Genomic DNA, 23,929 nt, shown 5'->3' with positions numbered 1-23,929 from the left:
GCTAAACAATACATGCACAATGTCTACATGCCAGATCCCATATCTAGACCATGAAAAAAGAGCAAAGTCATCAAGCCAAACATAAAAGCCTAAACATCATCTTTTGGGGGACCTGTGTTTTGGGTGTGAGATTTGTTATCGCTACTTAGAAGACTTGCTGGCTCCCAAGTGTCTCGTTTCCTGGAGATTTTCATCACCATCAACCAACAGGAGAACAGGACAGATGAAACGTGGGGAGGAGGGCTAATGATGTAAAGTACATTAGAAACAGGCAGATGGTGTTTCCAAGCAACCGACAAAGCCCCCTCCGCTGACACATTAGTGTCGGTTATTAGCCTGCACTGACAAATTGGTTTGTTTTCCATGTCTTTTACATAACTTAAATGAGTCCCAACCCTCTATAAATGGTGGGCCCCTGCCAACACCGGTTGTCAGAGTCAGTGGGGATGACCAAAGAACAGGAAATGAGAGTGACTGTGTTCTGTTTGCATACATTTACAAGCCTTTAAAAATGTGTGCACACGCATGCTCACGTGCTGTAAGACATTTTAGAACATACTAGAAAACTCATTTATTAAATTGCTGAAATTATGGTTTAACCATTCTGGGAATTCGAGCAATTTTTTGTTGTTGTCGTTTTTCTACTGTTTCTCAACCTCAATTATTTAATCAGCAATGCAAAAACAAGAACAATCCTGAGTTAAATTAAGCCCCATCTCACACACAAACCACACTTCAGCACAGCATTCATTCAGCGTGTATGCCTGATATATAATGTGTCAGCTACTCTGGCGGGCAAGTTTAATCCAAGTGCAAATACTGGTATGCCAAATAAAAGCTGCTGAGAACAGTGGCTGCCTGCCTCAACCAATATGTCAGCGTGACTTAATGTTTTTTTTTTTTGTTTGTTTGTTTTCATACGACTTACCAGGCTCCAAGTCAAGCTGGCAGAGGTACTGGGAGGTGCTGAGGGTGACCACCACCACGCGGTGCCTGAGGATGTCCTCCCTTGTGGGCATCTGGAAAGTGATCTGTGTGCTGGAGATGAGACAGTACTGCTGGACCACTGGGTGGACCGTCTTCACCCAGCGGTTCCTGAAGTATACCCTGGAGTGAGCAAAGAAAGCAGAAAGATCAAGAGTTACAACCACAAAAAGCAAATACTCCAGTCTCAGTGTGAATGAAACACTGTTAATTTTCATTTAATTTTATATGTTTTGTCTCACTTAAAAGCAGATAGACTGGAAATGCTTGTAAAAATGCATGACTGCACATGATATCTGATGTGCACCTCAGACTGAGCGCAATCTTATCCACACAGAAGGCCGCTAAGAGCAGACCCTTTGGACATACTTTCTGCAGTGGTGCACTTTCAACTCTGCCCCTAAATATTCAAATAAATTCTGTATTGACTGAGTTCACTCAAAACAGACAAGTGGACCCGAGAAGAGGAGGCTCCAATGATTATGGAGGAATTACACTGGAAGCTCTAGAAATCAGACCGACTGCTCATGTGAAACAAGTCATTTGATTGCCCATATGGTCTCCAGGCGTGTGTGTGAAAACACAAACACACAGCCTAACCCCAGCCTGGTCAAGGAACACATTGATTCCCTGTCTTTGGTGACTTCTGGCACTGCTGAAATGTGATTAGAAGTCAATGATGCAGTATAAGGAAGCCGTCAGTATCTTCGAGTGTATATCTGTTGCCTTAAGGAGTAGTTCGAAAAGCCGGAATGTTCATGAGGTCAAATCCCTCAAGTCAACAAATGTCTGCTTGTTACCACTGCAGGGCAGAAAAAACAAAACAACCCACGTACATGGATGTATAACTCTGACTATGTGCCCAATAACATTCATCTAGTTAATGTCTAGTTGAGTTTAAGATTGATGCTATCCAGCTACAATGGTCTTCGCTGACATATAGGGCAATTATAAACAATTATCACTTCTGTAAAAAACACCCAACCCAAAGTATGTAAACTACAGAGATGTGTAATACATTACTAAAACTGTTTTTATTTATTTACTAAGAAGATGAACACCTGAACCTGACAGGTTTTTCTCAGCATCTACAAACACTAGCTTATGTGGTATTATTTTACAACATAAAATTGCAAAGAGACTTCAAACACTTTAAAATCCAATATATAATGCTCCCCCCGGGGCACTACAGCACATTTTATCTACTGTACATACTACATGCTACGAAACAAAACAAGAAGCTTGTTTTGCCCCTCAGCCATCTCTTGTTCCGTAGGCGAGTTTCTTTACCTGAGAGGTCTGGCATGCTGATTGCCTGCTTCAAAATAAGGATGAAGGTAGTCCTTAATGTAAAGGTCAGCCGCACTGTTGGAGTGGGTGCAGATCAGGACCCTGTAGAGACAAAAGACAAACAACTGTAGGCATGACTCATCATACGCAGTTGCTGAAACACTGTATCGGTATCTGCCAAAACCAGCAGCAAGAATAAATTATCACCAAGGTACAGTGGCACATAAACTACCTTAAGAAATGGTTTCACTTCGTAAGTTTTTTTAATAAAAAGTTTATAATGAAGTTGCATGGGTTTTTTTTGTTGTTGTTTTTTATAACAAAACAGTGGTTGTGAATCCTATCAGTTCATTTTGATTAATAGCACTTGGCTTTCCCAAAAACATAGTATAACATTATTTTTGTATATCTATACCTTATCTATAATATTTCATGATTAAACTGCATTCACTAATGCTATACAAATACAGAATTATAAGGAATAAAGAAAAGGGACTTATTTAATCTCTATACCATGCCAGTTTTCAGTAGAAACTTTAAAAAGTAAACTGATATTAGTATCCGGGACAGCAAACCCAGAGCTGTTCACCCTGACAGCAGTAACAACTCCTGTTCACGATTACACTTTTAAACATTCATGTAGCATCACAGCTAAAGATGTACAGAGAAAGCTTCCAATATTAAATACAGTAATTCACATCTTGAGCACACCTGACCAGGGTCTATATACGGTCTTGTTAACGATTTTAAAAGTATGGAGAGCCAGAAGCACTAATCCGGGGGCTCACCTCCCCTTGTCATGGCTTTTAAAATATCTATAATTCATCTTAACCACAGAATATTAAATCTATTCAGAGTGAATTGAGGAATGAATATTACATTGCTACACATTTTCCAAGGCTGTTTTCTCTCTTACATTACACATACACATCCTGGTCTTCCTTATTAAAAACCAAAATGGTAACTTTTGTTAGGGGACACTGTCCGAGATATTACATTCATTTTTTATAAAGACCAGGGAACCATTTATGTGCTTGTGCTACATCGGTTTGCTTCTAACACGGGAAATTGCAAAGTTTCCTGTGGGTATCTACACAGTGAGGGAGCTTACTAATGATGAAAAATGCCAATGGAAGAAAATCATACACTGTTTTGTTGTTATACAACACTGTGTGGGCCACTGAAGTGACATAGCTTGATTGATCACATTATAGTTGGCATGGACTTCCATTCTGGCCCTGAAAATGTGTTGCAATCAGACTAACCATGTGCATCAACCACACATTGACACAAATTCATCCAAATGACCAGCAGAGTTTGCCTTCAAGTGATATGGCCTAGACAATACAAACCATAGACAACTACACAGCACAGCACAGGCTCCAACACACGCACAGACACACACACCACAGTTTGACACTTTATAGCACTGTGATTTCTCAACTTTAAAAAAGGTCAAACCCAAGGCAGTGACTGCCACTGAAACGAAAACGGAGGCCACTGCACAGCCCAGCCCCAGGATACATCTGTCATGTCTTTTGACTGAGCTCCCCTACCTGCATTTATAAGTGATATTAACTTGATTCACATCCACATTTCCCTTTCAAATTTCCCTACAAATACCCCATTGACACTTTATGATACATAGCAGGGAGTATCAGTAATCTGCAAAAACAATTGCTTGTGAGATCAAGGTTGCTGATTATATTTCTATGATGGTGATTGAAGCCATTTTTTTGTAATATTTCAGTAATGTTTATCAAGTTTGTCTTTTATCCAGTGATGAAGCAGAGGAAACTTACTCAATGACAAATGTAAAACAAAGATTAAACGTAAGATGTAGGGAAAAAAAGTTCTCATATTTCATTGTTAAAACATCATTTAGTTTGCAATTTTGTAAATTACAACAGTGCCTGCTTTTATAAATTGCTCTGTTGTACCGAATACAAAAAAGATATTTTATTCATCTGTATATTCTTTTAGCTGTGCCTTTAATCATGCACCATTCGTCTTAGGTTAATTTTACTGACAGATGTGATAGTATTTCTATAATTTCACAGTGAAAGTGGAGTAAAAATACAGTCCTGCTGTGTTATTCAAATTATAGCCTGCGTATCTTAGCTTTAAGTATTACAAAACTTGACTTTATATGTAAAATGCAGTACTAGGGCTTTTTACAGTTTACTACTCAATCATCAGGCGGTTACTGATGGTATGGCAACCAATGTAATACCTTGTGTTATTAGTCATGAATTATTTAGTTAATGTAAGTCAAATGTTATTGAAAACTGGCGACTATCTACTTGGCACTTCACAACTACAGTTTGAAACAAAAAAAAAAGTGCTCCATCTATCATTGTAAACATTACATTTAGAAGACTTCATAAACATTCATTCACAAATACAAAAGAAGCTGATAGTATATCAGGGATCTGGGGTGGGCGGAATCCTATCTGTTAAAAATGATTCAATGTATCTTGAAAAATCAGCATGCAAACAAACAGAGAAGATGATGAAACAATCACAAACCACAAACAGAAAAGAAGATAAAATGATCACAAACCTGCTGTGGTCTTGGCGGAGGATGTGCTTTACAGCCTGTGCCAGGGTGAAGGTCTTGCCGGTACCATAGGGCCCAATGATAAGAATGGGGGGCAAAGGGATAGAGATGGGTGTGGTGATGGCCAGGATGGCCTCTTTCTGTTTGGCATTCAGACGAGGATCCAACTGCTCATCCCACTGCCTGAGGGCGGAAAGAGGATGGAGGCATTTTTTGATGACCAAATCAACTGTTATTATAAACTCAAACTCAAGCATTCAAGTAAAATACTGCACTATAAACAAAGATTACTTTTGAATATAAAAAGGCAGTATGCCCGTGTAATTATTTTGTCTATGTACCACTAAAAATAATATAAAAAGATGACATATAGAATGCAACAATCTTGTTGTTATGGAAATAACTATAAATATGAGTGGCTCGTAAGGGGGGGGGGGGTGGTATGGAAGATGAGGGGCAGATGAGAAAGGGGGTAAGAAATGTGGATTTAAATGTTTTCAGTCCCACTGCTACAGCTGTGTAAAAACAAAAAATGAAACACCAAGCCATATAGCCTGCCTTTACAAACATTTGGGAAAGTATGGGTCATTCCAAAGAGCACAATGAATTTTGAGTGTGGTATTGTAACTGGATACCAGAACCTTCATGATATTTTCATGGACAAGCAGCTGCATTCAAGTCTTACATCACCAAGAACAATACCAAGCACCGAAAAGTGTAAAGCACTCCATCGCAACTTCAGCTAGCAGTCTGCCAGACAAGTCTGGGACTGTTATCTCCACATCACCTTCACCAAACTATAAAGTTTGGCAGAGAGGGGATAATTCTCTGTGGTTATTTTATTTTATGTATGTATTTTATTTTATGGGCCCATCAGTTCCAGTGAAGGGAATTGATAATGATTCATTTTATTGAAGGGTCTTTTCCATTTCAGCATGACTGTGCCCTAGTGCACAAATTAAGGCCCATAAGGCACGGCTAGACCAGTCTGGTGTGAAAGAGCTTGACTGACTTGCAAAAAGTGCAGAACTCAACCCTACCAAACACTGTTAGGGTAAACTAGGAACAAAATTGTGAGCCCGGGCTTCTTGTCAAGCATTAGTGTCTGACTTCACAAAGGGGTTTCTGGATGAATGGTCAATAATTCACACAGACAAATTCCAAAATTTTGAGAGACAACTCAGAAGAGTCGAAGCTGTTATTGCTGCAAATGGAGATAAATTCCATGCTAATATCTATGGATTAAGAATGGGATATCATAAAACCTCATATAGTTGTTATGTGCAGGTGACCCAATGTTTGCCCATATCCTACTGAGAATGGAGGGAGAAAAAAAAAGAAGTAGTATCTTTCAGTTTAACTGTTTTTGTCCACTACAGAGGACATAATGAATAGGCTGGGTCTCAGGAGGACAGTTACAACTTTAAAAGGGAAAAACTAAACACCCTGCACATTTCTCTTTTTGATCAATTTGTGTTGTGCTATGAAGTCGACTCATTATACATTTACAGTATTAGACAAACTAAGACATGCTAATGTGTCTGATGGCCAGGTCAAATTAAGTCATATATCATGCAAGTTTCACAAGTGCATGAAACTAGCTCTCCAGAGGAAACATGGTACAGAACGTGTCTGAATGCATTTCTATCAATGTGCAACAAACATAACTTTTCAAATTCCATGTAGTTTTAGGATGACCAGTAAATATTCACAACTAAGCAGTTGTAATTTGTGTGCTAAACAAGACAGAAAGGTAGGAGAAAATGATTCACATCTGATTTGATACTTGTGAATTACTGTAAATGTAGCATGCGTGCATGTCTCCATGCATCACTATCATCATTATGGTGACTGCATCGTCTAAAGCTGTGAATTCCCCAGAGTCAGTTGATTGAACTCCAGCTGAGAGATGCTGTAATTGAGGGAATGAGAGCAATCTCAGCATTTGCACAAGTGTGTGTGCGTAACAAAAAGGGATGCATAACATTAAGGAATATTCTACGAGTTACAAACAGCTTCAACTCTTGAATCCCAACAAGACTTTCTATACAAGCATTTTGTTTTGTTTCCTTCATACCTTACCTTGATATAAATAATTAGGACATGCCAACCGCTGACAGTCAAAGCAGACCATTTATTATAAATCAAAACATCTGACTTATTAAAGGTAAGCAATTTGTAATGGAAAGAAATTTTAAGACCAAGTCAAGGCTCTTTCACTGAAATTCTTTGATTTGGTTCTTAAGCTCAAGTGTGCAGAGAGCTTCATGGAATGGCTGATCGGCAGCGACCCTAAAATAATCAAGCACAAAGCAAAGTTTTGATGTGGTGGTATAAAACACAGTGCCATTGGACTGTAGAGAAGTGAAGACATTTTCTGGAGTGAAGAATCCCACTCGACGTCTGGTAATCTAGTAAACGGGTCTGGGTTTGGGGGTTGCCAGAAGAACAGTACTTGTCTGATCGCACTTTGCCAAGTGTAAAATCTGGTGGAGGGCGGTTTATGGTGTGGAGTTGTTATCAGGAATCGGGCTTAACCCCAATAGTTCCAGTAAAAGAAAGTCCTTATGCTTCAAGAATACAAAGACATTTTTGATAATTTCATGCTTCCAACTTTGTGGGAATAGTTCTAGGGATGGCCCTTTCCTAGGGCTGTGCGATATGACCAAAATCTCATATCCCGATGTAAGACATCTATCGTCCCGATAACGATATAAATCACACAAATGTAACATTTTCTGTAAATTCTGTGAATCTCGGGCAGCTCGACTTGCGTGAAGTGTTTCCAGCTGGGCGTCGTGTACCTGGAGTCGAGTGTTTTAACCAATGCATGAAACTATACATTTTTAGACATAAGTTGTAGCGACTGCCGTTTTCTTTGAGTATTTATTACACGGTGTGCTGCGGGGAAAAGCCTGTTCTAACGTTTTAGTCTAAGGTTTAATTTTAGCTCCTGACGGCTCTTTTTGCTTCACATCCGTAAACTTATTGCCTATCGTCATTTATTGGACTGATGAATGTCGGTTGGAAAAATTTTAGATATCACCCAACCTTTACTACACACCAAAGTCTGCATTTAGTCCTATAAACTCTTACCAAAACTAACTAAAGTTAGCAAGAGGTTAGGGTAAGATGCACAAAACAAACAAAAACAAAAAACAAACAAACAAAAAAAAAAAACAACAAAAAAAATCAGGTTTAAATGCACCACTAATACACTATTATGGGTTTATCGACACTTTGAGTTAAAAGATAAGAATCAGAACCACTTTACTTGAATGAATTTCTGAACAGATTATGCATAAAATGTCTAAGTTTCTATGAAATTAAAAAAAAAAAAACAAAAAAAAAAAAAACAATTTGTCTAAACTAATAATACACAGTTGTATGTATCAAAATCTAAAATGAATACACCAAGTAATCCCTGTAAGTAACTGACTGAGTGAAGCCTTAAACTATCCGACTTGCAGAACCTCCTCTAGCACCTCCATTAGATGTTTTTAATAACTACTCAGAAATAAACTGTTATAGTTTCATCTTGATTGAACAGTTTGATCATGCCATAGCATCCTGTGAAGTTTCTTTGAAAGTTGTTTTTCTTGAAGGCATTGCTCACACCAATAAATCTTTTTGAATATAGTAGACTTCACCAAAATTCATACGATGACTTCCTTAAATAAGGAAAGAGCTGCCACATCAACACATCAACGTCTAATATGAGCTCGTTAACTTAAATGCCTGGCTGCAAGTAGTGCTTAATGAACTCATTAGTACAGAGACTTCTAAAATCTAAATTACTGTTAGTTATTAGTTAAGCCAGATTGTGACAGTCTATAACGGGACTCACATGAACGTCAGGCCATACGTTTGAGTAATCAATGCAAAAATCCTGGTAATTCCAAAGTTTACGCAAATGTTTGCACCATGGAGCCGATGTTAAAACACAAATACCTACCATAAAGAAAGTGTGCTTTTAAACTAAAGCCAAATTCACCTCTTGCTCCTTCTTTAATCAAAAACCCACGTTTATCCAAATTCCAATTAAAACAAAAATCCACACGAATCCTATTATGGAGCTCAGATAAAGCAGCAGCTAAGACAACCACAGGGATTATATTTGACTTTTGCTCTTGTCAATAAAGATTACCGTCTCACTTCCCTCACCTGTCACCAGAGAAATTTAAAGCTTAGGCAGCTGTGAGCATTTCCAAATTGCTAAAAGTCGGAGAAGTCTTCATTTAACTTTTGATTTGGTGTGGTGACTCCTCTGTGAGAGTATCTGTCAAACTATAAGGATGTGGACGTATTAAAAGAGTTATAATAAATGTGTTTAGGATTAGTTGCATCTGAATGCAAAAGCTGCATGCAAATATCTTCCCTCACTTTTAAACAACATTAAAGTAGATGCAGCCTTTACTAGATCAAATATCTGCCAGTCATATCCTCAGTATAAAAGCAACATAAAGCAGCCTGCCATCTGTACAAGTAAAATTTCCTTTGATCCCAATTATTTATTATTTATATGTAACTTTTGTGTCTCTGAGTTCCCACTGATTTAATTTTAGTGCCCTAACAATCAATGCATTATCATAAAAATGAATGCATCAAGTGTGTTCTTATGTGTGTGACATTGTGTACATGGTGGAGTACACACCTGTTGGGACTCCAGGGGATAGTAGGGACAAGGCTAACATCAGGGAAAAGGATAGTATTATCTTTGATGCGATCCAGGGCATAATGCATCTCACAGAGTGGCAGTCTGTTCAGCTGGAACTGGAGCTCCACCTGGCAGACACAACACAGAGAGCTTGTTTATCAACACAATTGTCTATATCCATCCATGCCAAGAAATCATACAAAATTTTAAAACAAAAATAAAGATAATTCCATTCAATTCGTTCATTAAGGTATGTGTGTGCATCTTTTGGTTTAAAGCTTGTGCTCATGATTCTCTTTCATGATGTGAATTTACTTTTTTTTTTTTTACTAAAATAATTTATTTTATGCAAGCAATGAATTGCATCACATTGCAAAGTCTTCATCTGTGAGAACATTTTAAATATTAATATACACAAGTGCTCAGATAAAATGACCATCTAAACCAACAAATCAAGCCCACAAGCTGTGCAGTTGCTATGGAGCTGGATATTCTTGTCCATTCAAAACTAAGATTTAACTAAAATTTGCTGCATCCCATTCTCTTAATCCTCTCAAAAATGGCTAAACCTTGGAAGAAAGCCACCTGCAACACTTATGACTGAGCAAGTCTAATTAACAGTCTGAAAAGACATGCTTGCGCTGCACTATATATCCACTTTTTATTAGTCAAATGAAAACATCTAAAACCAAAACATGAAAGCTTAAGCATGAAATAAACAATGAGTACAAGAGTACAGAAAGTCAGAGACATTCAAGAGCTGTGTGGAATAAGAACCCACAGAGGAGACAGGAAGCATATGCAGAAGAAAAGAAGATTATGCTCCCACAGTGATAGAATGAGGAGTTGTTTTGATAACCATTAACACAGTGTCTTGTTTCCCCTGACGACATTCAGGCTTGGGGGGAACAATCAAAATAACAAGCTGAGGCTGGTGAAGATAGCATTATTGCAAAAATAAATTTCCAAAACAATTCCATCAGTGTTGACATGGATGCACAACACAGACACATTTTTCCTTGAAACCTCTGCAATCATTTGCGAAAACGATAATTAAGCAGTGAACCTTTCATTCAAATTTTCAAGGTTAGAAAACCCACATGACAAGAATGATGTTCTCAGGCTGCATGTGGGAAAAAAGAATGCTTTATAAGAGAGCCTTTACCAGCCCTCACCAAACCTTATTTAATGTAGGTGATGCCACATGTCTAAGCACATGAAGTGTGGTTCACCATACCTGTAGTTCTCTGTCAGGCTGCAGCCCGAGTTCCTCACAGCAGTGCTTGCAGATCCTTAGGAAGATGTAATCCTTAGTCTTCTCCTCAATCACAGCCTCATAAACACGCTCTTTAACTCCAGGAGGCGGCTGGCTGTTGATCGCTTCACGGCCCAAAGGTAGCAGCAGAACTGAATTTACCTTGGTCATCACTAGCCGCCCAGCCAGTGTGTCCTGGTGTTCAAAACAGAAATCACTGTTCAAGATAGCTAGCTTACAGATGTTCTTGGTATATAGTGCCACTAAGTAGTACTAAGAGTGAAACGGCAAAAAAAAACAAGGTGGAAAGCAGTATGGTAGCTGAAATTAGAGTTAGACAACTTACCTCAGAAAGTGTTTCATTGAGTTTGAAACGTGCAAAAAGCTGTCCATTCTGAGCATACTTTGCTCCAACAGAAATGCCAGTCAGCATAAAGCTAGTGACGAGCTGCAGGTTCACCTTGATGTTAAACCTGTGGGACAAACACAGACATGGGTTGCACACTTTTATCCTGAATAGTCCATTTAAAAAGCAAAAACAAAATAAACCCCCAAAAATGACAAGCCATTATACTGAAAAATATATTCCTCAAATATATCATTGTCATAATGAATGCTGTGGTGAATTTAACATTTAGAGAAAACAAAACTGGAACTGTTTTGTTTTGCCCGTTTTGTTTTATGAATACAGAGCATTTTGCAATATATTCACATAATTATGTGATGTTTAAAACCATCTAAACATCAGAGTACAAGGCCAACTAAATACATCACCAAAAACATTCAAGAAGGTTCTTGAAAGAAAAAAAAACATTGGCACAAAATGTATCCATGCACATGTTTATTGAAATTCAAGGTCTTTTGGGAAAAAGAAAAAGAAAAGAAAAAAAGTTCAGTTCTGGATTGTTTATGAGTGACTCTCTGACATGATGAAACAAGAACTAATATTATGTGATGAACTTAGTGTATTAGCAAACCAGTGATGTTACACAACCAAACGGAGTCTTAGAAGGTTATTTTTATGATTTTACATTAGTGATTTTGCTGGATAATCAAACCGGACAAAAACTCTGCGCTGGTTCTACTTGCTCAATTTTTATTTTTAGATAATCAGCTGATGTCTTTTGCCTCCCAGGTACAAGGAATGTGCCTCTCTCAAAACTGAAGAAATTTCTCCAGATAAAACTGAATGACCCAAGCATGTGAACCTGGCAAAAAAACAGATTACTTCAAAGAGATTATTCATATGGAGTTTGAAAATACTGGAGATTAAAAGCCCTTTGAATATGAGCCATAACAACAGAAAGGCACCCACTATTCAAACGACACAGTCTTGAAACTCAGTGTTTTAAATGGCTATTATGTCCTGTGTGCTATGGATGGTCTACTGTACTTGTTTCAACACTGTGTTTCAACTTACCAGCAGTGTGCTTATTTCAGCTGGCAAACGAAGGGTAAACCAGTTTTTTTCCAGCTACCTCAAAGCCGTTATTAAACGGCACTAGCACTTTTAGTAAAGGTGTCTGTGAGAAACACACCCTCCCTCTCACACATGCATAGAGCAAGCATATAGTAAAGGTTAAGTCTGACACCTTGTGGTGGTTTACCATTTAATAGCAAAAGCTCAGAATAGCTCAGAATTTAGAAAAAAGAATCTATATTGGTATATACATTTCTTTTTAATATATTTTGTACATTTAGGCAGTGCACGTGTAATATATATGGGAACATTAGTGCATAATATGGTATAAAACTTACCGTTCTGTACTTTTAGATACTGTGTCGCATTTGATTTTATTCATTTGTAAAATAAACTTTCCAATCAAAGTTTTATGCTCAAATTTCATATAAATGTTTTTATTTGCACTGTACAGCAGAATTAAGAAACCTTCAATATGTATGTACTCACTTGCTAACTTCTTTGTACTGTGCAATCTCTTCTATGTAGAGCAGATCGTGCAGTCGGGCCTGGTAGTTGTCTTTGGTCAGAGTCTTGTCAAGGACTGACTGGGTGAAGAGCTGGTCAGCTGATAGAGGTATCTGATAGCGGGAAAGGAGGCTGCGCTCCAGTTCAGCCATCGTCTCATTGGGACTGAATTCAACAATGGTTTTACAGGATGAGTCCCAGCGTTTCGCAGTCATCAAGAGTTGCTGTCTGGCTGCCAACAGGTGCTCCAAGTCTAGAGAACAAAGAACAGCAAAATGGGTCAAAGCATTAATTGCTACTTTTTTGCGACTTTTAAAAAAAATAAATAAATCTGGAAATTTTTATCCAAGTATCATCTTGAAACACAAAACTTTATCAGATATACACACTAATAAGAGGCAACAGACTTTTCTATGCATTGATGCTCGTTTTAAAGCATACCTTCAATAGAGGCAGCATCCACCATGATCCGCTGCATTAGCACAGGTTCTGAACCAAAGTCAAAAACAATGGTCTGTCGGAAGGTACCAAAGATCTCTGTGCTGAAACCCACTGCGACCTTGTAGACACAGTGGTCCAGGCCATTGTCTGCTGCCACTGTGAGAAGAGCAAACGTTTAAGTACATTTGAACTAGCACTCCACTGTGCTGTAAAAAGAAAGAGCTAACCACATAAATTTAATATATACAATAGAATATACATTTAACACGAGGAATACATATTTATGCACCACTGATATACAATCTCTACCAGTGTTTTAAAATATAGATATTTTTGGAGGTCAAAGCCCCCACAACAACTACATAAGTAGAACAGCATGGTAAAAGTTGCCTAAGAAGGCAGACCGAGAATCCAAGGAGTACACAAACACAGCAAAGTGATCACGCTAACAAGAACAACCAGAATATTTGAATCTTCACTGTCAGAGATATCCCCCACACAATACACACAATTTTACCCGAGGTTGTCAGCTAGCAAGCCTCTGGTCTATGAAAAAAACAACAAAAAACAAACACAAAAAACAACTCATCAGAGCCATACAGACCTATGGGTACAACCTGGCTAGTCAGCTAATGGAATTTTCCCCCTTAGCAATGCTGGGAACTTTGTTTACAATTTCTTGTACATGTACTCTTCTGATTAAGAACTGCACTGTTTGTCCATTTGCACTGTTACTAAACCACAATAATTAAAAGAACAGACAGTTTGGCATATTCAAGTTTAGAAGTCAATAAAAATAAACAAAGATAAATGAAATGATTTTTGCTTGTTAATTTAGAAGTTTTGAAATATTAGAAAATCAAAATGAAACTTTTTGGACTTCTCCATGTTTAACCTTGTCAATACCTATAAAAGGACTAATAAGTTTATATAATATGAAAATCTGTGTGGTAGCTCTGTCACACAAGGCATTGACTAATGTATGTACAGTGCTAGTATTTGCCCCCTTCCTTATCCTTCTATTTTTGCATATTTGTCAGAGGTTTCAGACTAAACAAATTTTGTATTGCATCCAAAAACAAATGCAATTAATGACTATGTGGAAAAGTAATTGGGATCTAAAGCTAATAACTGGCTGTTGGCAATCAAGCTCTTGCGGTAACTGCAAATGAGTCTTTTACATCACACTGGAAGAATTCTGGCCCACTCAAAGATCCTTCATTAATCCTTTACAAGAAATTACATTGCCATGGCAGCTTCAACACAGCCATAAGACCAGAAATCACAAACAGCAAAACAATAGTAATAATTCCTATAAGTTGACATTATACAAATAAATAAAACAGACAATAAGTAATGTGCAAATATGCAAACATGGATAAAAATCATATCATCATTATGCATCAAACTGCTTCATAGCAGCTGGTATAAAGGACCTCCTGAGGTGCTCAGACTTGCACTTAGGTGCAGTCAGTTTTTGAAGGTTCTACTATTGATAACCTCCAGGGCATGGAGTAAGTGTGCAGGCTTGATCTTAACTGATTCCAACTTCAAAAGTCTTTTTCTCTCCACCACCTGCTGGACTGCCTAAAGTTTACACCCAACCATAGAGTCACCCTTCTTTATAAGTTTGTCACCTGTGCTCCCCAGCAGACCGCATCAAAAAAACAGAGCACTGGCCACCACTGTAGAGTAGACACTGTGCAGGAAGGGCTGGCAGATGTTGAATGCCCTTAGCATCTTTAGGGAATAAAGCCATCTTTGTCCCTGATTACTGTACACTGCCTCCATGTAGCTCTTCCAGTCCAACTTACTGTTGAGCTGCACACCACTGGAGACACTGTTCTGCAGACGCATAAATTATAGTCTTCAAGACAGATAGTCCAATCACCATAAAACCACTAAGGGATCCCCCTGCACTACCTTCTCCTTCTCACCTAATAGCCAAGATTGGATTTATCCAAGACAATCCAAAAATGTGATGTCAAAAGTCTGCATGCCACTGAATGGCTGGTCAGTGGTGTCACTTGGCGATTCATGAGACTGCATCGTTCACGAAAATTAAAAGCAGCATTTTTGAAACACGTCAATGAGGAAAATATATTTTTTAAAAACAACAACAGGAAAAAAAACAGAAAACCCCACAACATCGTTTTTTTTGCCCTTTTCCCTGGATTCAGTCGACATGACTCGAGACTGTTGGAAAGTCATAGATGGAGCAACTGGTAGTAGAGGAGGGGGAAGAGGCGACTGAGGAAATTATATTGGTGGTTTGGTGAGAGGAGGGAGTGGAAAAAAAAAAAAAAAAAAAAAAACACGCAACGGGGGGGTTTGGTCAGCAGTGATTTTCGCCTTGGAACTTTTCCACACAGGACCAGGTGAGTTTGGTTGGCCATTTTTACCTTAATAATTGAAATCATCATTTAAAATAATTAAAATCATCATTTAAAAAGAAAAGAAAAAAAAATCAGCATTTTGTATTTACTTGGGTTATCCTTGTCTAACATTAACATTTTTGGATTATATGAAACATGCAAATGTGACACATAATTTATACAGACAAAATGGAATCAGAAACCTTATGAAGCTGGAAAAATACATTTGAAAATAAAAATCCCCTGATATCTCATGTTTGACCATAACATGCAGAAAAATTTATGACCCACCTGCTGTCTCCTCCCCTGGAGTCCACTCTTGGCAGCCTTTGGGAACACCTTGGAGCCGCTCTCCAGCTGACACGCCTGTGATGAAGAAGTGTGGTCGGTGGGCATCATAGAGGAGAGCAATCCGGTACAGCTTTCTAGGCGGCTGTACAGAGCAATGGGAAGATAATCAGGACCTTCACAAAATTAACAGATGGTTAATATACCAAGTATCCAAGGAGCACAGACTATGGGTTTTGGGATAATTGTAACAACACAATGTGATTCTTTTGTCCTTTTAAACACACACAGAGTGAAAAAAGAGCAGAGAGTAACCAGTGCAACTGTTAATGACATCAAATGGTGGAAGAACTGTCACATTCAGCTGAAAATGAATTAATGTTGATAAATAAACAAAATGTAACTTAACATTGTGCTTAACACATCACCACATACGGCCCTCATGTTCCTCCTCCACAATGACAAATGATCAGGTCTGACAACACTCAATGCTTCAACCTACCTTGCACAACAAGGAGAAGACCCAGGAGTGGGAGGATTTTTTGGTGGTGACGGTGACAGAGAGGCTAGAGGTGGTCTCTACATTCACTCCTTCTAAACAGTCACTTAGCTAGAAGAAATAAAATACCATGGTTAGTTACATACCATCACAGCTTATTTATTCATAAACCATTTACAGGTCAACGGTTAGCCAATATTTTTGCAAGCCAAGTTAATTTACGCATCAAATATTAATGAACGCAAAAGTTAGGTATCCCTGACCGTAAGCACACATTAATTAAGAGCTAGATACAGAGTGCCAAATAATATTAAAGGCTTGTGAGTATGTGCTCAAAACTGAACAACACTATATCCATTAGGATATTCAAAGCTTTTGTGTGGATGCATATGTAAATAAGGACCTATGCTGGAAATGTGTAGTAAATTTGAGAGATTTATATAGTAGATATATATAGAAATTGCAGAGGCTTTTAATCAGAACGCGTGTTAGAATGGTTTCAAATAGCAGTGAACACATTCATGTTCGCACAGTGTTTTCACTTTTATCTCACTGTGCCACTTTTGAGTTTGCATGAACTACAATGTCACTTACCACTTTCTCTGGAGAAAGGGAGTTCATCCACTTCTCTATTAAGGTCTCCATGTAGTTTTCGGTGAAGTGTTTACTCTCCTGCTGTTGTTTGAGGCGGATGAGGCGTGAAGCATAGCGCTTCTGCCACTCCATAAGCTCCTCCTGCGAATGAGCTGATGTACACTGAGCCCCATACCGACACAGGCCCTGCTCCAAGTACCTAAAGGGAAATAAAAAGTATGCTCAGGTGGTTCCATGTTAGTTCAAGCAACTGTTTTACTTCATAAAATGTTTCAGAATACTCAACGGTTCTTGTTCCTAATTTATATTATGCTTTCTCGTCGTGTTTTGTGATGCTGGTTGTTTAAAAGTATAAAATTTAAGAACAGTTGGTACATTGACTGTGACACAATGTAGTTAAAAATTTCATGTGCCCATCTCCTCTACCTTTTAAGTTGTGCAGACTCAAAAATGCACATCCCGTCTCATCCCACCCCTCCTGTACTTCAATGTACAATTTTGGTTAACAGAACTAACTACAATCACAAATTCTGAAGTCTCAGTGTGATAAACATAAGCGTAAGTCATGGCATATTTTTCCTTGCAACATTTAGTGTGAGATACATTTGTATTTGTACTGTATCTTTATTGTGAACATGTTAAAATAGTATAACAATAAAGAGATAAAAGAAAGCAAAACAAAAGTAGAACAAAACAGTAATAATTATAAATAACTTACAACTGACGCTCAAAAAGGAGTAGGAAGAAGCATACGCTTATATAGTCCCACCTCGTTTCCACTATTTAGTAACTAATAGTCAGTACTTTTTCTTCCCATTTATGCCCTACCAATCATAAATTCTTCCTTACAATTTGTTACATGTATTTGCTTTTATAACCCCAGTAACACATCAAAAGATATACAAATTTACAGATATTCCTCACTTCTTACAAATAACCACACAATTTGTATTACCTTTTACAAAGGGTGTATTCCTCACTGCTCGTGACTCCTCTTGGAGGTGGTCGGAAACGCCAGCCATCTTGGACCTCTGTCAATATATGAGCAGGGTGGTCAATGTAAGACTGAGAAAAGTGTAACCATTAATGCTAACTAGATTATACAACTTCTAGAGAAACTATGCTGGGATTGTTGCTACTGCTGGACATCGCCTTGTTGGCTGTTGCAGCTTCGCTTTTCAAATTTTCAATTTTTAAAAACAAGCTGGTCTTCTATTAAGAGACATTTATGTTTAATTTTAAACACTGTCAGTTCCTTTTTTTTTTTTTTTAAGTTTGTCTGTTGTCCTTCAGTATGTATGAGAGATACGCACAGCTACAAATCACAGCCTAAATGCTTAAAACTGTGAAGAAGATCTGCCTTTAAACTCAAGCATAATCGGAGCTGGAATTTCATAATCTAAATGAAGATGTGCGTTCATATTTTCCATACAGTATTTTCATCCTTAAAAACACACTCAGGCATTCACAGTGGCACACAGGTCCATTTCAGCCAGAAGCTTATAATCATATTGCACCACCAGTCAAGATAAGCAGAGGGGAAAAAACAAAACAACATTAATGTGATTTTTTTTTGTCATGGTACACATTTGCTTACCTTCATCCTGGTCATCTGTGTATTCTGGTGCCATCTCTCCTTTTACAGCCTGACAGAGAGGGGGGCAGAATGAGAAGCTTGGAGGTGGTGCATAGATTATTTCTAATATGTCAACTAGTAACTTCAGATACACGCATGCCCTTAACTTTTCCAGGCATTACCCAATGGAGGTGCACATTTGCATGCAAATGTCACACATTGTTGGATCCATCATTAAATGTGAGAAAGGGCAACTTTGGACAATGTTCCAATCTGACTTTCCTGAGGTTATCCTCTGTTCATGTGTAAAAACAGCTCGAGCTCCATGCAATCAGCTTAGGCATTAAACATATTGCACGGGAACAAATAAACAACAGATACTTTGGCTATAACCAAATCTTAATTATTTCCATCTACAAGCATTGAAGAATTCCCTGTAAAACCAAACACCACATGACTGGAACAAAGGAGCATGACAAACAATAGGCACGTACCTCTATTTCAGAGAAGAGCATTTTTAATCTGCTCAGGTCTTTTGCAACAATACCATTCTGTTGAGAAAGAAAACAACTACTTTAGTCCTTTTTATTAGTAATCATTTTTTAACAATAACATGCAAAATTGATCTTCATCATCATTACAGTATGCACTACAAAGGTTTCCATATTAGATCAGTGGAATGTGAAATGTATGTGCGATGTAACCTGGAGTTTGCTGGCAACAAGTCACAAATTATAGTATCGAAAAACGCAAAAAAGCCTTTGGCTCATGCATTTATGGCTTCCTTACAGCTACGGTACTTAGCAATTCACTTTCTTAGTGAATTATTTGCCAAATAAAACTCTTGTTTGATTCATCACTTATTTGCACTTCCTGGTAGTGACTTCATCCACCGCTATATGAAGATTTTCCTGAATGTTTAAGGTCTTAGAAAATATCTGCTAAATAAGTGGTGATTAGAAGTGCATTTTTGTCTATTTTTCACCCAAAAGGTTTTAATATCCATAATGAGCAAAATATTTCATTGATCTTTATTTCATCTTTGTAATATTGTGTAATTTTACAGTTTAACTGCCTGTCTGCTTAACACTGCTCTATATGGACCAAGAACTCCTCAGAATTTCATTATACATAGAAAGTGCCTATTACATTTCTAATCCAAAATATAGGGTAACATTTAAAATCCCACAACAGATCTAAATGAATATTCAAGTTTAAAATCTGTACTAACATACAAGTAATTTGTTGAGAAAAAAAATTAAAAAATGTATGATCTAACAATGGCCAGTGGAAACCAAAACCATCTAACTTTTGACAGCTGCTTCAAAAATCATAATAAAAACATTGCCTGAATTATTATTATTATTATTATTATTATTATTATTATTATTATTATTATTATTATTATTATAATAAAACTGTAGAACATTGGCAATGGTAGGCACTGCACTTTAAATACCCTTCTAGCTGCCAATGTGTAGTCTGACAGTACTTTTGAATGCGATTTATAGATTGTACATTAATCATACCATTGGCTCTCCATACAAGGCTTTAGACAGGATGCTGGCCACCTCCTGCAGGCTGCCATCCAACAGCATGGAGCGCAAGTTCGCCTGTAGTGAACCATCTCCCCTGGCAATTTCTTCTGCCAGGACTATCACAAGATGAAGAGGAAAGAGGAGTGGGTATGGAAAGAATAAATTCAGTTCAGTCAGTTAGATATTTTTCAATGTTCTGTATGTGATAAGTCTGCATGCCTGCTCTCTAGAAAAAGAGTGAAAGGGACTGATTTGATTTTCTGAAAAGTTCAATGAAAACATGACATTTTAGGATTATCAGGGCTTGTATTTTCATACAGGCTGAAAGAGGCTACATTGTACCATATACTTTTCTATGACGCAAGCTTCAGCAGTCCCCTGCCATGCCAGGTTTACTGCAGTAAACGACTCACTTGACAACACTGGGACACTATCTTCGACCCCAGGCATCACCTGAGTGCTGACCTAAACATTTATTTTCTTCTGTTTTTCAGCTATAACACTTACAGTAGATGCAAAATTAACATGTCGGGACATGCTGAAACTTCTACCATGGGTACAAAATTACCTATTACACTACACGAACTTACAGTATCAGCACTGTTTACAATTTGAGTTGCCACTCACCATGTTTGCAGTCTTCATCTGCTTCATCATAATTTTTCTGTTGGCAGAAATGGGGGAGAAAATTTATGACCTTTACAAATGAGAATACTTGGTGATACTTCCTCACATTATCAGACTTATAAGACTTAAGTAGTTTCCATAATCTTCAGCCTCAAGCAACAGGTCTAAAGATGACCTAACAGTACCCTGGAAGAAACTTCTGTTTTCTCATTTTTAATCTTCTCTTCATTTTACAAAGGTTGATTCAAAGGACAATGGTCAGTTATTTCAATGTAATGTAATAATTTTGAGATGAGTATTAGATGATAATTTTATATTTCACATTATTATTGTTAATGAGTTCTGTCTCTATATTGTGATTTTGGGGGATTTTAAATAGTTGTAAAAATCAGCCGTGTCCTCACCAGCTGCAAGAAGGCAGCAATTCGGTAGAGCAGGGCACGGCTGCGGAGGGGTCCGGCGGCGGCGACAAAAGATGGAGGGCTCAGCGGGATGGGGTTGCTGGAGGATGGGGGTTGGGGTGCAAGGACCACCAGGGCATCCGTGCTATGGCTGACTGCCGCCTCGTACTCCCGCCTGGCTAACGATCTACTGGCTTCTTCACATGACTTCTCCGCTCTCCTGTCCGCCATGACTTAGGGACAAACCGTCTACAAATAAAACACAAACAGCACAAAAATAAGAACACTTTTTTTTTCCCCTCCACATAACGTCACAGTCATAAATTATTAAATTATGTTCACTTTAATAATAAATTATATATTGTGGCTTTTGATTTGGAACAAGTTTGTTTTTGTTTTTTTAAAAAAAGGTTTTCTACAGTAAAATGTCATTTTACAGTGGCAACAAGCAAGAGTCAAGTTCTCATGTGACTGATGTTTGCCATAAATCAACAAGAACAGAGGATAAGACTCCTTGGAGTGTTTCTAACATACCTCAGCCTCCGCCTGTGCTTACACAGTGTAAATTGAAATACATGTGCAAAGAGCAGAGAAAGATGTAGTCATGTGAGATGTCTTAAGCAATATAAGAGACATTCTTCTTTATGATCAAGCTCTGAAGTCAGTAGTGGAGTCAGCTGTCTGGTGTCAACTGACTCATAATGGGCATAACTGATCATCCAGAATAAAGGGGCATTGCTGAGACAAGATAGTGGACATGCTGGACAGTATGCAGAGGAAAAGTCAATATAACCTTTATGTTGTATTTCTAGCAGTACTTTTATTTTTACAATGTTTCAGATAAAACCTCATCACAATCTGTCCTGATGAGACTTGCATATTTTGGCACTAGGAGTGTAATGGTACTTGCCCTCAACCCATCAGTACACAGTGTTCAGTTCGATATTGCCCCGTGACAAAAACCAGTACTGTGAGAAGTTTGCACTTATGTCTACACACTTAGATTCCCGGAAAAAAAATTCCAGGCTGAGAGCCACAGAGAAAAGCACAGCAGTGCACCTTGAAAGCAGGTAAGGCATTATACGTGTACTTTATCTGACAACTCACACAACCCGCTGAGTTTTTAATTTAACTTACTTTACCACTGGGATCTGCAACTTCCCTGCTCACATTGTGGGGCTCACTAAGGATGGATCTTGATAAAATTACAATATCACTGTCAATACAGGTTCTGGTTAGGGGTACGATCATTTCACTTTGTATATTCCTAACCAACTTTTGGAGAAAAATAGGAATAGGAAGTTTTCTACATTTTCTAAATCAATGTGGATTTATTATCAATAAACATAAACATAGTATAGAATAAAGAGTTCAAAAAGCCTCACATGTGATTCCGAAGTACAAAGGCCCCTGTGTTAACTGTGAGAAAACATAATAGCACAGATAACGGAAATTCATAGGTTCAGAGACACATGATTCAAATGATCTAGACAATTTGGTAACCATCCAAAACCAATTATCAATTCCAAATCCTAAAGGTCACACTGAATGTAAAGACCAACATTGCTTTTATCTAGTGACAATCACTGTTTCCTCAGTGTGGACAAAAAGACCAACTGTGCTTTGTACAAATATTCAAACTCAAGTGGCACCACTAGTGTTTAATTGTTAACACGATATTTTTACAAACATACATACAAATCTGTTGCAATCATATTAGTTTCATTTACTAAACCTTTTTTCACAGTATGCAAAACTTGAACAAAAGGTTAAAGTTTCAAAGTATATTTTTTGTTTAGTTTCATCTGCTGTAATGAAAATGTACTGAGCCATGAATGTACTCATGTTCTGGGTGTTGTTTTTTTGTTTTTTGTTTTTTTTTTGGGGGGGGGGGGACTGTTACCAGTAGTTTTTCTAGCAACTTCTAATTAATATCTTGTACAACAACATGTAAGAAACAAGAAAGTGGCTTTTTTTTTCCAGGATAGGGAGGGTACACTGTGAACTCCTATCAAACGCCAAAGCCTCAAATGCTTAGCCTTGGATAACAGCCTAGCAACTTCTGGCCCGGTTTCCAACCACACTGGTTTCAACACCAGAACTGCAACTTATCTCAGGAAGGCAGATAAAGAGCTTTTGTCACAAAAATACTACACTAAAAGCCCCTATTATAGCTATGTGCAAAGCAAACTGAGTTTCAACAGTTAGCTGATGCTCAATTTCAATCCAAGCACTCACCACAGTACGGAATTTAGATTTTGATTCTGACTACCTCAGAGGAACAGGGAAGCTGTCACCTACAGCACAGTAATTTTAGGCATATTTGGAACAGGGTGTCCTTGAAAGAGAGAAAGGAGGCACCAAATTACTATATGCTAGCTGTGAAATTGCAATTTACACCTGCATCGCATGATGAAGACATTAAACAAAAGGATCATTTGACATTTCACACATTGTTAAAAAATATTTTCAAAATCAAAATCAATCATGCAAGAGGCGGTGGGTGCAGTGGGGGAGTCTGTTAACCCTGTAACAGTGTTTGAGACACTTCTTCAACATCTACTAACATACAGCTACGTTAGTAATAGCTGCTCTGGCTCAACATGTCTCTTAGGACCATAGAGAGACAAGTCTTTCAGCTTATGTGCAGTACATGGTAATACACATGACACACAATAATGTATTTGAAGGATTTTTTTTCACTGTCGCAAAAAGCACATGTGAAGCAAATAATGCAGTCATTGCACTCATATTAATTTTAACGCTAAAAATACCACAATCATCACCATTGGCCTGGACAGATATTCCATGAGTCAGTAAAAAATAAGCTAACCAAGCAGGGAGGGGACCATAAGCAGCTAATTCTTTGCCTTTTCATTTAGGAATATGACACATTATAGGTCTGCTGATCTTCAAA

The 23,929-nt window shown here is 37.9% G+C and overlaps 1 protein-coding gene across 1 annotated transcript in view; it reads right to left on the bottom strand.

The window, feature by feature from the left end:
* The window catches only part of helz (helicase with zinc finger), a 50,140-nt gene that overhangs the window by 24,729 nt on the left and 1,482 nt on the right, over positions 1 to 23,929 (bottom strand). Inside the window, exons 2-18 of the mRNA XM_084930869.1 lie at positions 21,016 to 21,261; positions 20,612 to 20,648; positions 19,976 to 20,100; positions 18,941 to 18,997; positions 18,468 to 18,516; positions 17,826 to 17,901; positions 16,871 to 17,069; positions 16,280 to 16,387; positions 15,781 to 15,922; positions 13,115 to 13,270; positions 12,656 to 12,926; positions 11,093 to 11,219; positions 10,729 to 10,941; positions 9,489 to 9,619; positions 4,838 to 5,017; positions 2,275 to 2,376; positions 929 to 1,107 (exon numbers count right to left, since the gene is read on the bottom strand). Of these exons, the coding sequence (XP_084786995.1) occupies positions 929 to 1,107; positions 2,275 to 2,376; positions 4,838 to 5,017; positions 9,489 to 9,619; positions 10,729 to 10,941; positions 11,093 to 11,219; positions 12,656 to 12,926; positions 13,115 to 13,270; positions 15,781 to 15,922; positions 16,280 to 16,387; positions 16,871 to 17,069; positions 17,826 to 17,901; positions 18,468 to 18,516; positions 18,941 to 18,997; positions 19,976 to 20,100; positions 20,612 to 20,648; positions 21,016 to 21,243 (2,380 nt within the window). The 5' untranslated portion in view covers positions 21,244 to 21,261. The remainder of the gene's footprint in view (positions 1 to 928; positions 1,108 to 2,274; positions 2,377 to 4,837; positions 5,018 to 9,488; positions 9,620 to 10,728; positions 10,942 to 11,092; positions 11,220 to 12,655; positions 12,927 to 13,114; positions 13,271 to 15,780; positions 15,923 to 16,279; positions 16,388 to 16,870; positions 17,070 to 17,825; positions 17,902 to 18,467; positions 18,517 to 18,940; positions 18,998 to 19,975; positions 20,101 to 20,611; positions 20,649 to 21,015; positions 21,262 to 23,929) is intronic.

Source organism: Perissodus microlepis, chromosome 6 (genome assembly GCF_051167445.1).
Source record: "Perissodus microlepis isolate ML-2025 ecotype Zambia chromosome 6, ASM5116744v1, whole genome shotgun sequence".
In the NCBI taxonomy this organism is placed as follows: domain Eukaryota; kingdom Metazoa; phylum Chordata; class Actinopteri; order Cichliformes; family Cichlidae; genus Perissodus; species Perissodus microlepis.
The sequence above is the reverse complement of the archived record's forward strand: the minus strand, read 5'-3'. Positions and strand labels throughout refer to the sequence as shown.